General features: G+C 45.6%; 2 protein-coding genes across 4 annotated transcripts in view; one reads left to right on the top strand and one right to left on the bottom strand.

Annotated features, from left to right (window-relative positions):
* The first annotated feature begins 396 nt into the window (after positions 1-396).
* TOE1 (target of EGR1, exonuclease) lies at positions 397-5,138 on the top strand. Its single transcript, XM_041421621.1, has 7 exons — positions 397-512; positions 594-634; positions 743-839; positions 986-1,144; positions 1,395-1,654; positions 2,936-3,107; positions 4,206-5,138. Exons 1-7 carry the CDS (start codon positions 468-470, stop codon positions 4,986-4,988), a joined length of 1,557 nt encoding a protein of 518 aa, XP_041277555.1. The 5' UTR covers positions 397-467; the 3' UTR covers positions 4,989-5,138.
* Positions 5,139-5,240: 102 nt separating this feature from the next.
* TESK2 (testis associated actin remodelling kinase 2) overlaps positions 5,241-16,889 on the bottom strand; it is a 77,008-nt gene continuing 65,359 nt past the window's right edge. For all 3 annotated transcript variants that reach the window (XM_041421618.1, XM_041421619.1, XM_041421620.1), the window contains 3 exons: positions 15,942-16,028; positions 12,363-12,498; positions 5,241-10,570 (listed from right to left, as the gene is read on the bottom strand). In XM_041421618.1, the coding sequence (XP_041277552.1) occupies positions 9,558-10,570; positions 12,363-12,498; positions 15,942-16,028 (1,236 nt within the window). In that variant the 3' untranslated portion in view covers positions 5,241-9,557. The remainder of the gene's footprint in view (positions 10,571-12,362; positions 12,499-15,941; positions 16,029-16,889) is intronic.

Raw genomic sequence — 16,889 nt, 5'->3', positions numbered from 1 at the left:
GCGCTTTCCCGGGAAAACGTGTCCCGCCCCACCCCCGCGCGACGGCCAATCAGAGCGGGGGCCACGCCCACCGTCCACGCCAGCCAATCGAAGAGAAGCGCGCGGAGCGGGCTCGTACCCGCCCTCCCCCGGAATGCAGGATGGGGCGGGGCCTCCTGGCTCGCTGGAGCCAATCAGCAAGCCGGGAGCAAAAGGGACCCGCCCCTGCTCCCGCCGGTCCGAGCGGTCGCTCCGGAAGGACCCAAGTGAGCTGTTCCAGCTAAACGCCTGTTGACTTAATTCCAAATTTCGGTTGAAAACGGATTTTGAGAACGGTAAAAAACCTCAACGGGGCCGGCAGAAGCCGGGCCGGCCGCGAGGGCGGGCGGCGCTGGGCGCGGAGCGGGCAAAGCGTGCGGGGCCCGGGCCCGGCGCGGGTGCCGGTGGTGGACGTGCAGAGCGACAACCTGGCGGAGCTGTGGCCGTCCATGGTGCTGGCGCTGCGCTCCGCCACCTTCGTGGCCGTGGACACGGTGAGCCGGGGTGGGGGTGGCGGCGGCGGGGAGGGGCGCGGCCGGCCCGGGGAGCCACTGATGGTGTCTGTCGCCCCGCAGGAGCTGAGCGGCCTCGGCGCCCGAAAGTCGCTGCTGAGCCCGTGAGTGCCCGGTGGGGCGGGGGGGGTGCGTTTCGCGGTACCGGCTGCGCGGTGCCCTCTCCCCGGGGTACGGGCAGGCCCGTTCACGGCCCGTTCTGCCGGGGCCAGGTGCATCGAGGAGCGCTACAAGGCCGTCTGCAGCGCCGCCCGGACGCGCTCTGTCCTGTCCCTCGGCGTCGCCTGCTTCAAGCAGCTCCCGGAGAAGGTGCGTGCTCGAACCGTGGTGCGGCCGGTTTGTATTGCTCGGTCCCTGGAGACGGGGAGGCGCTGGGAGAGGGAATCCCCGTGGAATTGTCCCGGCAGCTCCCTCTGACAGGTGTCCCGGGGTTCTTGGCACGCTCTCTTGTGCAGTCCGAGAACACGTACCTGTGCCAGATCTACAACCTCACGCTGCTCTGCACCGAGGATTACGTGGTGGAGCCGCAGTCAGTGCAGTTCCTGGTGCAGCACGGCTTCGACTTCAACAAGCAGTATTCCCAGGGGATCCCTTACCACAAGGGCAACGACAAGGTACAAACCCACTCCCTTTCAGACACCTCAGCCTGCTGTGCTCCAGGTTTGCGGGAGCGCTCCTGCGTGAAGGTGGGCACGCCCTGTGGTCCTGCCTGCAGCATTATCCCTTTCACCTCCCTGCTGCTTTAAACCCGCTCCTTGCAGTTGCTTTTCCAAACGTTTGTAAGTCACAGCTGCGGGCGGCACCCTGAGGGCTCTCCAGGGTGACAGCCAGCCGAGGCTCACTGGCTGATCCTTCCTCGTGCAGGGCAACGAGAGCCAGAGCCTGAGCGTTCGGACGCTTTTCCTGGAGCTCATCCGGGCGAAGAAGCCGCTCATCCTCCACAACGGCCTCATCGACCTGGTGTTCCTGTACCAGTGCTTCTACGCTCACCTCCCCGAGAGCCTCGGCACCTTCACCGCCGACCTCTCCGAGATGTTCCCAGCGGGAATATACGACACCAAGTACGCCTCGGAGTTCGAGACCCGCTTTGTAGCCTCCTACTTGGAGTACGCCTACAAGAAGTGGTGAGCAGCACGCTGGAACTCAGAGCCTGCAGGAGGACAGGCAAAGGGAGGGTCACTGTGTGTTTTTCCAGGCACGGGGGCTGTGTCCTTTCACTGTCCCACTGACTGAAGGTGCTTTTCAGGTGACTCTGCCCTGTGCTTTCTGTGGGTTTGTTTTTTTAACAGGCCTTACCTGTTTGGTGGGCAGCAGCTGAAAGAGAACTTCAGAACTGGTGCCAGTAGAAGACTGACCACACTGGCCTGATCTGAGATCTAATTGGGTCACTGCCTGGCTCTGGTCCAGCAGTGCCACAGGGCAGGAAATCACACAGAAAAGAAACCAGGGCTGACCTGCAGGTCTGCTAATTATAATTCTGTTTTGTGAGGGACACTGCAGTTAAAGGGTGGGTGTTCCCTGCACTCCTTGACACTGACCAGCTCTGTCACATGCCCTACACACGTGATGCCCATGGCTCACTCTGACTCCCATCACTTCCTTCCAAGCAAGGGTTGTGCTCTTGTTCAGGACACAAGTCTGTGCTTTGCAGTCTGGCCCCACATTCTGCAGGCCCCACACAATCTAAACAAGCCCCTGGCAGTGATAAAGCCCCTGGGATCTCCATAAAGCTCAAGTCATGCTCTGTTTTGAGGAGAAATGGTATTTTTTGTGACTGTTTTATCTCAGGAAATGCCACTTTGACAGGTCTGAAAACATTCAAGATGGCCGTTCTCAAAACATGAGAGTGCTTTGTTTTGACAAGATAAAAATAACTTTCTAAGCTGATGTCTTAAATGTTTTAACCCAGGTTCTCATTAGGTAGAGCCTTCCAAAGGTTTTGGCCTTTTAACCAGCTCTTGGGACAAAACAGGGATCAGACTTTTTTTCATTAAATGAAAACCCTTCCTTGTTGCCTGCATTGCCCAGGTTCAACCTGGCTGGATGGTGACTGCTGCACAGGACCTCATTTTGGAGTGTTTTTTCCTTGTCCATTACCATTACGAAGACAAACGTATCTTAATGCCCTTTATAGTTAAAAGAACAAACTGTGCACCTCTTCTCCTGTAACTTCACCAGAGATGCTGCTTTCCCTTCCTCTGTGTCAGCATAAGAAAAAAACCCTTTGAATCAGCACGGAAAGAACTACTTACTAAAGCTGCTCTCCTGGGATTGAATTCCTTTCCAGCATCTGGGGCTGGAGCTCAAGAGCAGGAAAACTCATGGAGTTGAGAGCTGATGGAGAGCAGTGTGTGCTCCGTGCCCTGGTCCCACCCCACAGTAACTGTGTGCTCCTCTTGTTCCAGCAAGCGAGAGAACTGCAAGCTGAGGGACTCGAGCGGGCAGCACCTCACGGTGGAGTTCTGCAGTTACCCTGCCAACATGTCCCGCTACATCGACTACCGCTGCTGCTCTCTGGAAGAAGACAGCCCCAGTGCTGCAGGGGGGAATAAGGTGCCTGTCTGTGAGAAATTCTCGGTAAGGAACGCAAATCCCCGCTCCCTTCCTGACTCTGTGGAAAGGGCCACACGTGGCCCAAGCCAGAAATTGCAGGAAAGCACCTGGCAACTCCCCCTCACCTGCTTCATAGTACAGGGAACATTTTCAAGCTTCAGGTGGCTTCATGGCAGACAGGGCAGTAATGTGCTCTGCTTCGAGGCTGGGAATCTTACAGGCTTCATTAGGAGGATTCCAACAGAGAGTCTGTGGCCCTAAACAGTGGGACAGTATGAGTTACACTATCCCCAGTATGAGTTACAGTATCCTCCCCAGCTGTCTTGGGGAGACCTCAAGTTCTGTGTTAGTTTGCCCTGTCCTACAAGAGAGAAGTACCACCTTTATCCTTCCCTTTATTTTCATTAGGTATAAAAAATTATTACCTGTCTGCAGCTTCTGGCACTGTAGCACAGGGTGGTCACAAGAGCTCGTCCTAGTGCAGCTACAGCAGCAAAGAGCCCATCTGGTCAGATCATAACTGGCTTCAGGTGCTTCCTGGAGAAAAGGAGCTCTTCCACCTGTTGTACATTCCGTCACAGAACACAAGCTGGGGAAATCTCTGGAAGTTTCTCATCCAGCCATGATCTCTGTTGCTCAGAGCCTTGTTTGGTAAATTTTTAAATTGTCTAAGGACAGAGATTAAAAAACAACTCCAGGTCCCTGTTCTAGTGCTTGACCACTACATGAAAAATGTTTTCCTGCACTTCTAGTCATAATTTCCCCTGACTGTTACCAGGTTCCCTCTCCCTGTGCTCTGACAAGAGTTTAGCTCCATCTTGCCCATAACCTGTGCAGTAGGTACTTGCAGACACCAACTAGATAGCCCCCTCCCCTTAGCCTTGTCTTTTCCAGGTAGAACAAACCCACCTTCCTTAGCCTCTGCTGATATGCTGTGTGCTGCACCCAGTACAGTGTGTCAGCACCTTTCCCGTGTGCTGGGGGGCTCTAACTGGACACTCTTCCTGCTCCAGCCTCACAAGCCCTCAGTGGAAGGGAATAATTAGCTCCACTCCACATTATGGTGACTGCTGCTCTAACCAGTAAGATGGAGGCTACAGACCCCTCTCTCTTTCTCCCTAGGCCTATGGGTGGTGTCCAAAAGGGGTGAAGTGTCCAGAGTCTCATAACATCGACCTCATCATTGACGAGGACGACAAGCTTTGGGAGAAGAGAAAGAAACGGAAGCACAGATGGAAACATCGGAAGAACATGAAAGTGCTCATAGCAGCATTCCAACAGGAAAGCACAGGGGACAACATGGAGCAAGCTCAGAACGGGGAGGAAGGACCGCCACGGAAGCAGAGCTGCTATGAGCCTGCAGCTGCTACAGAGCTGGCAGAGATTGCACCCAACAGGGAGAGCAGGCCACTGGAGATCTCCATGGACATGGAAACGGAGGTCAGCTCAGACACCAGCACACAATGGGAAGAGAATCTGGGGAGCACTGAAAGAACTGACCAGAGAGCAGCTGCCCAGAGCCCTTCTGCCAAGGGAGATTCCTCTTACAGTGACCAAGTGGAGAAGTCAAAGGTTGGGTTGGGCTCAGTCAGTCACCCAGCCACCCATGAGACTGAAGCAGCAGGTGCTGCAGGAAAGGAAAAGGAAAGCCATGGCCCTCCTTCGCAGGGGGGCACACACCGAGCTGGCTTTGATGCGTTCATGACTGGCTATATCATGGCTTATGTCTGGATGCTCAAGCAAGGGAAAAATACAGATGCCAGTGCAGGGCCCTGGTTGCCAGACTGCCATAATAAACGGTACCTCAGTGGGAAATCTGTGCCACTGCAAATAGTGAAGAGCTTGTTTTCTAAATCTTCCAAAGCTCACAGCGAGAAGATAAAGTTGGCCTGGGACAGTGCATAGAGCTACAGCACTCCTCACTAAACTGTGCTTTTTTTGTCTCCTCCAAGTTTTGGAGTTCTTTCGTCCATCAAGAACTTGCCAAAAAGGGAACAGGTTTCATATTCTTATTTGTGTTTTAACATCTGACCAATTAAATTGCTCTCAGTTGGAGTTGCCCGTGTTCCTTAGTGGCATGCTGGAATGTGAAGGCAGGGATGAGGCTGAAGGAGGGGAAATGCACCTTTGGTTAGAGCATGCACAGATGAGACTTTTGCCCCTACAGGAGAGAAGGGAAGGAGAAAACTCCTCGCACCTGGGAATGTGCTGATTCTAGAGCCAGCTAACTGCATGCAGAACCAAGCCATAACAGGTCTTCAGACTTGTTCCAAGGGGAGAGGCAGTGGGGCTGAAAGCCAGATATGTTATCCTGAGAAACTGCACAGCTTCCTTTGCTGCTGAAGTTAATTAGGGCTAGAACAGAGCACCCACCATGGCAAGCACCCTGCAGGCTGCTATCAAAAGCCATCTTATCTGGGAGCTCACGAGATACAGCCTAGCCTTCAGAGCAGGAAAAAAAAAATCCTCGAGTTTCATGGATTCAGTAGTGGAACTCTTCAATGAGATGCAGGAGAGAAATAACATTTACTGAGGATGAGTTTTCCTTGGGTATAACTCAGCACTGAGTAATAGCAAATACAATCTCAATCCAGATATTAATGGCATTTCTATTTTAAGTAAGCATTCGAGCCAGCTTTTTTAACTTAAAGCAGTTGTCCTCTTAATCACAAGACTCAGGCCTTGATTTCATTTTTATTTTGAAAGCAAGTTGGGAAAGTTTACAAAACCTGACCAAGAAAAAATTATGAAAATATTTAAGTGGATTCATCTTTGGTTACTTCTTATTGCAGTTCCAATAAAACATACACCATTTCTATAGTTCAAAAAAGTCAGAAGGTCAATCAACATAAAAACAAGACGTGCTTTCTTTACATATTCATAAATATCCACAATATTAGAAAAGTTGTTTCGCAAAGATTTTTTTTCTGGCAGTGTTAACTTACTATTATACACAGGCTACAAACTTCTTCCTAAGCCTTTAATTACAAGTTCAGCTATTTACAGACTGCAAAATATTAAGACGTAAAACTCCTTCATAAATACGAAAATAGATCATCTCGCAAAGATCTTTATACTTAATCAAATATCTGGCTGCCCCTCCTCCCAAAAAAAAAAAAAAAGGTTATTTGTTTTGCATAGAAATGTAGTGACATGCAATATAAACAATAGCATTAAGTGCAAACAGGAATTATTCAAGTGTCTTTAGTTGTACTGGCAAAAAATACCAACGTTCTGTTACACATAATACATCAATGCCTCTCCAACAAGTACAAGTCTGCTACAGCCCCTTGGCTGTGCTGCTTTGGAGGGGCAGCAATTCACATGCATTCTCTTGGCTGCATTTTGTCAACCTGCAACCACAACAGAAATAGCTTATAACAGACATTTAGTTGCACTCAACATAGATTTAAAGTGAATTAAAAATATCTTTGATCTCTTCAGGGAGATGTGTAGCAATGTGTAGAAAGTACTTTAAAAGAGCAAGAACTGCTCCTGTAAAGTCAGAATCACGGTAAAATCCAATCACGATAAAACTTTGTCACATCACTATAAAACAAGGAGCTTGCTGACCACATGTTCAAATTCATGTTTATCAGTAGCTGTCAGAAAACGGCCCTCTGTAGAAAAGCAACCTCAGTAGGCACAAAACCTAGGAATTACTAGGTGCAGCCTAGATTCAGCTTTACACAGCCAAAGGGATGAGATGTTGTGACTTCCAACAGCATCCTTGGAAACACTGGGTTTCAGCAACCACTTTGCAATTTCTAAAATGACCTTTTACTCCGGTTTCATACGTGTGCCTCTTCCCATGCAGACCAATCCAGGAAAGGCCTGAGCTGCTACTCCTTGGCATTTCTGTTTCTGACATCACCTCAGTACCAAGAGCCAGAAATGTTGATAGTTGTGCCCAATGCATGTCAATTGGTTGTGCTTAGAGCGGACATTTAAGGAAATAAAATTTTAGCTCTGCTGCTTTGTAAGAGCTGTTCAGGGCAGGGAAACGTGATAAAGCCAGCAGTGTAAGAGAGCAGTGAGGTCACTGCAATGGGTGCCCTGGGGTACCCCAAGCTGACTGCTCAAGCTTCACAGTGTCAGGGAGGGCAGCAGGCTTCATGATGGGGTGTCAGCACTGACAGCCAGGGCTCGCTCTCGGGGGCCCCAGGGCAGCCAGAGGTGTGCGTGTGCTCTCCGGTCAGGCTGCTGGACAGCTTCCCTCAGCCTGCTGATCCAAAAGTAAACTACTCATTATTGCTTGTTTGTCTGAAGTCACACACACCTCAATGCATCTTGTGACAACAGAAGCTGGTGCTGATGGTTTCCCTCCCAGAAGATACAGTTGTAGCAAAGATAAAAAGATTTTAAAATTACAAAAAAAAAAAGGCAAGCAGGCACCAGGCAGGCAAATGTGTTCTGGTGTTTCTCTGTCCTCAAAGTTACACACACAGTGGCAGCCACACAAGCTGCTCTGCACTCTGCAGACACAATATAGAAAACAGAGACTATTCTGCAGATCAGCACCTTCAAGAGGCAGAGAGGTGTGGGCCAAAAGGGTGATCTTAGTGAGCACAGGCGTTTTCTCTTTCAAGCTGCCAACAGCTGCCTAATCTAGCATGGACTGTATTAAATAACTCAGCACACTGGGCTTCTCCTTTCATTCATAACAGCCACTGCAAAGGGAGAACTGCTCAGGTTAACACACACTTCACTAGAGGAAGTCACAGCTGTAACTCATAGAATAGCTACCTCCACCTCAGGAAAGATACACATCCCAGCCAAGAAAGAACTAAGGCTTTCTCCATCCTTTCTTTGAGATAGAAGAGTAGAAATAGTCTGGCTTCCATCAGAGACTAGCTTACAGTATCCAGCCTTACAAGAGAGCAGGAAGAGTGTAACAGGCTACCTGGATGAAAATCTGGACTCTGCTGCATCACCATCTGCTCAGCAGGTGTGCAATGTTTACCTCACTTAGGAATGATAATATAGGTTAAAAAACCCCATAAAATAAAATTTTAAAAATCCCATGTTTTTTTGGGAAAAGGGCAGGATGTTGCACAAATGTCACAGAATGAGCTTTCCCAGACATTTCTTCCCAGAGCAGGGATTGCTGATGTGGGTTCCAGCAAGCAGCATTAAAGCTCATGTTGCTGCTTCTTTCACAGGTACCCACTGGTCAAGGGAAGTAAAAAAAAAAAATAAAAAAAATAAAAAGATCATCCTATTCAGTGACAGGAGAAACCAATAAAGACAGCAGCTTCCTTCTGTAGAGGAAACAAAAAATCAATTTAGGACAAGCTAATTTTCTTCAGTTTGACAATTCAAAGCCCTTCTGTGAGCTGTCCTCTCCAGGAGCACTTGTGGGGCTACAACACTGCTGGCAACTTCCCCTCAACAGGAGATTCCTGTCCTCTGTCAAGCAAGCTAGTGAGGAGCCATCATTACTGCAGTGAAATCAGTGAGATGGATGTTGTACCAGAGAGGGAGGTGAATGTGACCCTTCCAGCTTAATGATAATAGTCAATTGTGATGTAACTACTGTATTTAACTATTCTGCAGAAACAGATCATGATGTCCACTCAGCTCTTCAGAGATAAGGGCCCACCCCCTGCCAAAAGCTCAGTACAGCTGGTACTTTCAGGAGCAGCTTCTTCAGAAGCCCAGAAATGGCAATGCCTGGAATATGCTTCTCTGTGCCCTGGGCAAATCTTCCTCCACATTTGGGCTGAGGTACATAAAGAGCTGTACAAGGAAGCGAGCTTCCCTGCACAAATGTATTAAACACCATTACTAAATCCCAAGGGAAAATGAAACCAGGGAACAGATTCTCCTTGTTAATCACAAAGTACTTGTCATGTGACTCAGCCTGCAGATTGTGACCAGCATGAGGGGTTTTGTTTTTGCTGCTTTTGAAAGAAGAGCTTGTTTAATGCTACAACAGCATTCAAAGCAGCTCTGGGACTAGAGAGCATTCCTATCTGCTCAACATAGCTCGGAAAGACTTCTGTGCCTGTTTCTGAAACAGAGTCTCTGACTCAGGTGCACTGATACAGAATGTTAATGAAAAATATGCTGTGGCTTAGAGCAGATGTTCAGTTAGAGGAAGAGGGAAAAATCTAAGGGTCATTCTTTCTACTCTACATGGAGCTTAAGACCTTAAAATGCCCCATGCTGGAAATCCAGGTCAAACTGTTTAATGGTGCCTGCTCTGGCTGCTGCCTCCAGGAAGGACTGTGGGACCCACGTGGCCATTCTGGCTGGAGTAGTTCCCCCTCCTAATTCAAATCAGGAAAGGGAATAAGCACAATTTGAAATAAAGTTTTATAAAATAATCAGTCTCTTCAGACACTGTCTGCAGCTATCTGTCTTACAGCCAGCTTGTTGAGTCTCTTTCAGATGTGAAGCCCAGCACTGCAGAAAAACTTCGTTTAAGCAACTGGGAACAACTCAAGGACACATTCAGATTGAGCCCTCTCTTCATATGTCACAAGGTGACTTTGTGCTGCCACTTGCTGAGATGTTGGAGGAGGTCTGAGACAACAGGGCAGGACTGTCCCCATCCTGCTCCCTGAAGGGCCATGCCTCTCTCTTCAGCTCAGTGGGAGGACTAACACTGAACAGAGGCTTTGTTGACTCTAACACAGTAATTTTCAGTAGGTCATCTTCTACCTCCATCTCTTCAGAAGGGGGACAACCTGCAAACACTTGTGGTGAGCCACGTCCCTCAGAGTTCACTGAATTCTCAACTGGGAGCTTTTTGTAAGATAGTGACCCAGACTGGGCCAGCACTAATGGTTCATCACATGCTGGATCTCCACATGTGTTCTCAACAGGGCAAAACCCATTTTCCTCCTGGGGCACTGGTCCATCTGAACAGTCCATATCCTCTTCTTGTCCTGGTGCAAGAAGAAACTCTGTTCTGTGAGGCTTGGCGTGAAAGGGGGGAATCTCTGACACACCGTATTTCGTGCTACTCAAGAGTTTTTGCCGAACCTCTGCACCTAACTGGGCTGGGTCACACCTGCCAACAGTTGAAGACAGTCCCCCAAAGAGGCCATATTCCTTGTGTGCTAATTCAGGAGAGAGTGGAAGTGACCTGCATCTCCTCCCAGGAAGAAGGGAAAGGTCTTGCCAGTCTGTGCCGTATGCTTGCCGGAACTGGGACTGGCTGGCTTTCAGGCCTCCACCTGCCTCTGGAGAATGCAAGTCAAACACGAGGGAAATCACAGACTTGCTTGGCATGTCAAAGAATTTGATCTTTCCCCCCTTGAGGTCCTCCCGGGCACTGAAGGGATTAACTTTCCGGCCTAACCCTTTGCTTGGTGTGTAGTAGGGGTCCTGCACGTTTATCTTCCTGGAGGGCTTGCGAGAGAAGATATCCGACTGGCTGCGTGACAACCAGATATTGCGACGGGGACGGGGTGACTTGGGTGGGATCTTATCATCCAAGGAACTCAAACGTTTTACTCCTGGTCCTTTGTCAATTGATCCTGAGTAGAAAAAGAGAAACACTCTTAGCTTAAAGAAGCTCCATACAGCTGTGCACCTGCTCACTCAGAGCCTTCACGACCACTGTAAAAGAAAAAAGCCGTTTCTGATATTCCAAACTATGCTCCATAAGCACATGTCTGCTCCTTCCTTTTAAGTTGCTGCACAAACAAGTACACCATTCTCTTCTCTTCTCCTCAGTATATTTAGGGCCCCTGCAAACCTCCTTGCTGCCAGTACACTGCCACAGCAGAGATGGCACAGGGTGGTGTTGGAGAAGAACAATTCGCATGTTCTAGATTCATCATCCTGGCTTCCAGTAGAGGTTGCCCAGGCTCTGTCGGTGCTACTGACCACAAAAGAGAACCAGTACAAAACATAGTTGCCAAAGAAAGTGGCACTTTTTCACCCTGATTGGAAATGTCTAAGATTAAAAAAAAGTCTCTCCTTGTACCATGTAGATTTTAAGTCATTCTATCTCAGCCTTCCAAAACTGGAGATATATGAGAGTCTGACCCTAATGAATAGGAGTTTAAAAGTTGTACATATGCCTGTGTATTTGCACCCATTGCACACACACATTTATAAATAAAAGCTGTATCACTAGATTAGGATGAGAAACTGGTAGATGTTAACTCCCCAAGTGTTTGGAACATGCATCTGTCATGGGCTCTCAAGGTGCCTCTGAAGAGCCCTGTTAGAGAGCAATAACAAATGGGTACAAAGAAGTGATTTCTCCTTTTGACTACCATTTCCAGAATAAGCACACGGATTTTCATTTTTCCCTTGAAATACTGCCAGAGTTTAGACTACAGCCATTCTATGTAGGAAAGACTATGCAAATCAAAGAACAGCATGTAACACTTTGAGAAGTACTTGTTTTGTACATGTACTCCAAAGGGAGAATGCCAGGAAAAAAAACCAAAACCAAACACCAAAAGAAAAACCCCAATCCAAACAAAAAACCCTAAACAAACAAACAAACTTCCTTTTTAACTCACACCTCTTTTAGATGCTTTCCAGGTGTGGGAGAACTACCACATACATTAACTCTATGTGGTTTGACATAGAGAAAAATTTCAATCTACAACTATATTACAGATCAATAATTCTGTCTATATGTTGCATATTTGTACATCCACATAATATAAGAAACTATTTTAAATGTACTCTTAAGTTTCTAGTGCCAGAAGTGTACTAACATAAAACACCCAAGTCAGAATACAGCCCAGGCTACAAGTGTTTGCTCCCCACACCAGGTGGCACCAGACAGCTTTAGAGAAAACCTTTCAAGGCCAACATTCCCAAGCAGACCTGGGACTCATCTTTTCTCGTCTTTCAGAGTATTTCTAGGTACTTTATAATACTCTTGCATCTTCTGTGCTCTTCCTCCTGAAGGAATTTAAGAATCCTCTAAATATTACAAGTACCATACACCAAAGAAATTATGTATATGTATGAAATATGGCAGCAATAAATCAAAAATGTATGAATTTTCATATACGATCAGCAATTTACAAACACATTCCCAAATGACTCTAAATTTCTTCTCAAAATTTTGGGAACAGAATATTATCAGGCACTTTAAGAAACAGTTAGCTGTTTTTTCACCAAAGGACATTCCACAATGCAAAGCATAGAGCATTGCTCCAGAATAATTTTCAGGGTTTGTGTAAAATCATTCCTAAACCGTAAATAAAACCACATATAGCCAAATATCAGTTTTCAAAATATGAAGCTTTTCCTCCTCTTTCTGTGAGCACTCAGCAATGTTTGTAGAAGACAGACATTTACCTTTTGGTTTTCTTTCATTGTTGTCAAGGTTCAAGAACTTTCTGTCTCTCTCTGAGTCCTCATTTCTCAGGCGGTTTAACATTTCCTCCAGTGTTTTGACAATATCAGCAAATGAAGGACGCAACTTGGGATCCATCTGTGAATGCACACAAATCAAATAAGTCCATGTGGGTTTGTCCATGCTATTCTGCTTACACAGTGGACAGAGAGAGGAATAATCTGAGGAAACTGAGGAAATTCAAAATGGTTTTAAGTGTGTTGTCACTGCAAAAAAAAAAAAAAACCAACCAGAAAGAAGGGGGAATGCAGTATTCTATTACACCTCTCACATTTAATTATCAATTTGTAAATATTCTATGAAAAGGAAAAATTTTGAATGGTAAAGGTGGGAAACTCTCAGATTCATGGCTTGTGATGGGGGGTCGTTGGTTTGCTTGAAACAGCTTGGATAGTTCAGGATTTCTTTCTGGACTCTGGTTATCAAACAGAGATTATGTACCAATGTTATTTCAAACGGACTACACAAAACAACATGGCTATGTCAGTCTTCAAAAGATTGTAGTTATTCCATCATCTCCTTGTGGCTTTAATTAATACAAACCTAAATGGCACTGCTGATCTTAAAGCTGAAAATGTTGTAATTTTTTATCTGTTAATTAGCCATACTACTCAGTGTAGTGAAGCAAGGGTACTAATATAATTTGACAAAGCTATAAATTAGGAAAAAGAAAAATCCATCTTTCCCAGGTAAAATATTCCCCCTGCTCATCAATATGTATTAGTCTGTATTTTTCAGTATATATTTATTTATTCGCTGAAGCAGATATAGATCTCTAAACAAAGTCCAACACTAAAATTGTACCACAGGGCTAGCAACTTCCTTTAAGCAGTAACTTTGAAAGCATTTCATCATTTTGAGCATTGAATCTGTATATATGTCACAGGCTTCAATACTGCAGGTAGCAACATCTAATTCAGCAGCGGAAAGTTAACTTTATTCCAGTAATAAAAACTATTCTGCTTGACCTGATTGGTGCTTCCAGCCTGCTAAAGGCTTTTTCAGAGTGGACAAGCCCAGACAGATCCCACCTCTACAATGGGAACAGTAGTGCTTTGTACACAACAAACCCCAAAGACCTCCCTGATACTGCCCTGCAGCTTGTTTGAGATGGATCTTTCTGAAGACAACTGGTATGATCAGGAATGCCAGAACATCTAGCAACAAGGAGAAAAGTGCTAAAAATTCCTATGAACAGTAACAAAAAGCAAACAAAGAAACCACACTTGAAGAACTCAACAGCAGCAAGAAAATTGTTCTAAAGCAGCAGCTGGAATTTACTGGCATTGGAAAACATTTTTCTGCATTCCCTGTTTCACTGAAAGAGTAGGGCAGGGGCAACACTGAAGCACACACTGTACTCTGACAAACTTACTAATTTGGGAATCTTATGGAGCTGTTGCAAGCTACAGGAACTTAGAGGAAGTAAAAACAGTTCTCTGGCTATTTTAATTTGTGCTAGGTAAGATCCAAGACAAAAGCAGCAATGGAAAAGTTACTCACAGACGTATTTGCCTCTTCCATCCCTGAGCAGTCCAAATTCTGCTCAAATGGAAGAGAAGATTCCTTCTCAAATCAGCGGTTGCCAACAGCCTAGGTCATCCTGGCAAGCCTTTTGCATGATCATTTATGATTACATTTATTAAATAGTCCCACAAGTAGGCTTATAATTGTTGGGTTCTTGCAGGTGCTTATTTACAAACCCCCACACTTTATACCAATAAATTAAATTTTAATCCACTACTCATCCATGTCAGTTTTTACTGGTTTTCTTAGGGTGCCTTAGAACCTGTCTGTAGAAAATCCCAGGGCTTTGCACATTAGTTCAGCTGGGCTATACAGTTCACACCTTGCTGACCTATTAAATAATAAAAAGGTCATAAATGTCCATGTCTCAGAGAACATTACCACACTGATCACCTCTTACTGAGGCACAGCATGCTTAGGAAGATATAAGAAAGCCTTATCTGTTACTCTGTTTCCCTTCTCCTAGGTGAGTGGTATGTGAACTCCAGCATGCCCCATACTGAAATCAGCATACTAATGGCCAGATCACAAGACAGTAATTTCCATTTCAATTCAGCAAAGGGATATTTATTATACAGGAAGCTGCATTTAACAATAATGAGCAGGAGAAAACCCTTCTTCTCTGAGCACACCAAATTTTACATGAGAATGTAAGGTCACTGCCTCTTCCTTCATGAGAAGCTTTACTCTGAATTTCTGAGCTGAAAAATTGCTTTGAATCATGCACCATGTGTTTGGATGCAATACCATTTCTGGAGTCTGCAGGTGGGAGCTGAGCTTTTCCAAAGTCAAATCCTACCTCTAACCAAACCCTTTAGTGCTCATGTAATCAAAGGTTTTCATAAACAGAGTGAGATGTACCCCTATCCAGGTGAAGCAAGCTCTGCTGTACTAAGGTGAAATAAGAGGAGTTAAGTAGCTCATTCATATTAAGTTCCACAAACATCTTAAAAATTAAATTATGCTATGTGGTGCCAAGAGCAGCAGTCACAGCCCCCATTCTCACCTTTATACCACTCTCTCCTTGAACATGGGCTTTTGTACTAATACAAAGTAAAGAGAGACATCAGGTCAAAAATAGCCACCAAAAGCACAAAGAGATGAGACTTCTTAAAAGCACTCACTTGGACACAATGCTGGCATCAGTTCCAGCACAGCCTGGTTGTGAATCCAGGGCCAAGTTTTATGCAGTAAATTTTTTTTAAGTTGTCTCTACTTAAGCTGAGCAAATTGGACATTCCCAACTTCAGCTGAATGTGGTGGAAGCTCAGGTTCTCTTATTTTATATAAACTGGTTAATATACATTGGTACTAGTAACTCTGTTACAGGATAACCAGCAGAAGAGATCTACTGCCCTGGAGTTTTCACAATAAGGAGCCAGGAAGGTATCTACTATCACAATTTTACTTGAATAATTGCCAGAAAATTTTCTCCATACAGCACATGGCCTATAGCCTTACAGATATTAAATCATTTCAGTCCAAGTTTGGATTTTATATCACAGGCTAAGGATTTGGATGACAAACCCCTTTTCCAAAAGGCATCATAGAGACACTTCAGAATAGTTTAATGCCTGATCTTGATTTGTTTGTCCCCTCTGTTTGTAAGAGCAACTGAGTCCTTCCTTCATAGCTCAGTGGGTCTGCACACAACAGCAGCTGGATTTTGTCAGCCTGAGGGTTAGCCAGTGTCAATGGCATCCAACTGGTTATGGTCAGCCTGAGCAGCCTGCAAGAAGCTCTTCAGTGTGCCAGACCTGTTTGTTTGGCATGACAGAACACAGAATTGCAGAAACACAAGACAGACCTTTGAGCAAGGGGAGGGGAAGGATTATAAAAACTGAAAGGGACTTCCTGGGCTGTCAGAAGGTACACTGCTTCTAGAGGTAGGCTCTTCAAGTCTCTCCTGTAAATGCTTTAAGCTTTTTCTTCAAAAGCCAGAAGGATTTAGAGAACTCCAGTTTAGGCCTCTCCCTTTCAAATAAGATACTCACGTTACAGCAGTTGAAGGCTAGCTGGAGGAAGTCAGGAGGACAGTCTCCCACCATGTGCTGGAAGGAATCATAATCTAATCCAAAATTCTGTACAAACGACAACAAAGCGTAGAGAAATAAATGAGGTCTTCTATCTAGCTCAAAGCATCTTCTTTTAGGGGATCCCTATGTGAAGTTATCAGCAATAACCATGAACACCTTTCTCAGCAACCACATAACAGAGGAGTTTGAGCAAACTTCATGCACACTCCAAATTGCAGCGTCCCCAGTGGGGATTACTGATACAGGATAGCTGTAAGAGAATGACATCAAAGCCCATCCTTCTTCCTGGATTCAAATGCAATCTATTGCACTTGAAATGCTGCCTGTGTGGATTTGGAAACAATACAGTATACTGTGATGTTTCAATGTAGTGATTTTCATAGTGCAAATTAACAGCCTACTCCAAAACCAAAGGCTTTGCTGTGATGGAAATGTATCAGTTAAAATGGCTAACTTTTCAGTAGATGGTAGACTGGTAATACAAATCATCCAGTTTCTTAAGTGCATGTCTATAAAATCTGAAGAGCAGACTAAAAAAGAATCTTTTATCTACTTGCAGTTCAAGACTTAAGCAATTTTCCATTTTCAGAAATGGAGGGGGATAGACAATTTGGAATAACCCCACAAAGGGTCAAAAGCTGCCTTGTAGATGGGACAAATAAAGAAAAAAATATCTTTAATTAGTCAATTATAGCTCAGATCCACTGTGCTTAGCAGAGTTCACACAAAAATAAGGGTTAACTTATTTTAGCTGCTGTTAACACAGCTCCTGCCCCTTTCACAAGGAGGGGGCTGCTTAGTGCATACAGAGTGCCAAAATGTCTCATTGTGAACCTGGCAAGAAGTCCACATGAGCTATCACTCCACAAAAGGAAGAGTTTGCATTGCAATGCTCTCGATGCCCTG

The sequence above is a fragment of the Onychostruthus taczanowskii genome, unplaced genomic scaffold, assembly GCF_017590055.1.
Source record: "Onychostruthus taczanowskii isolate IOZ18803 unplaced genomic scaffold, ASM1759005v1 scaffold7, whole genome shotgun sequence".
Lineage (NCBI taxonomy): Eukaryota > Metazoa > Chordata > Aves > Passeriformes > Passeridae > Onychostruthus > Onychostruthus taczanowskii.
The sequence above is the reverse complement of the archived record's forward strand: the minus strand, read 5'-3'. Positions and strand labels throughout refer to the sequence as shown.

What these genes read in the sequence shown, in the direction of transcription:
- TOE1 (XM_041421621.1), top strand. Translation starts at nt 468, where the DNA reads ATGGTGCTGGCGCTGCGCTCCGCCACCTTCGTGGCCGTGGACACG. An exon ending in CGAAAGTCGCTGCTGAGCCC is followed by an intron (nt 635 to 742) that starts GTGAGTGCCCGG and finishes TGCCGGGGCCAG; the next exon opens with GTGCATCGAGGAGCGCTACA. An exon ending in ACCACAAGGGCAACGACAAG is followed by an intron (nt 1,145 to 1,394) that starts GTACAAACCCAC and finishes TTCCTCGTGCAG; the next exon opens with GGCAACGAGAGCCAGAGCCT.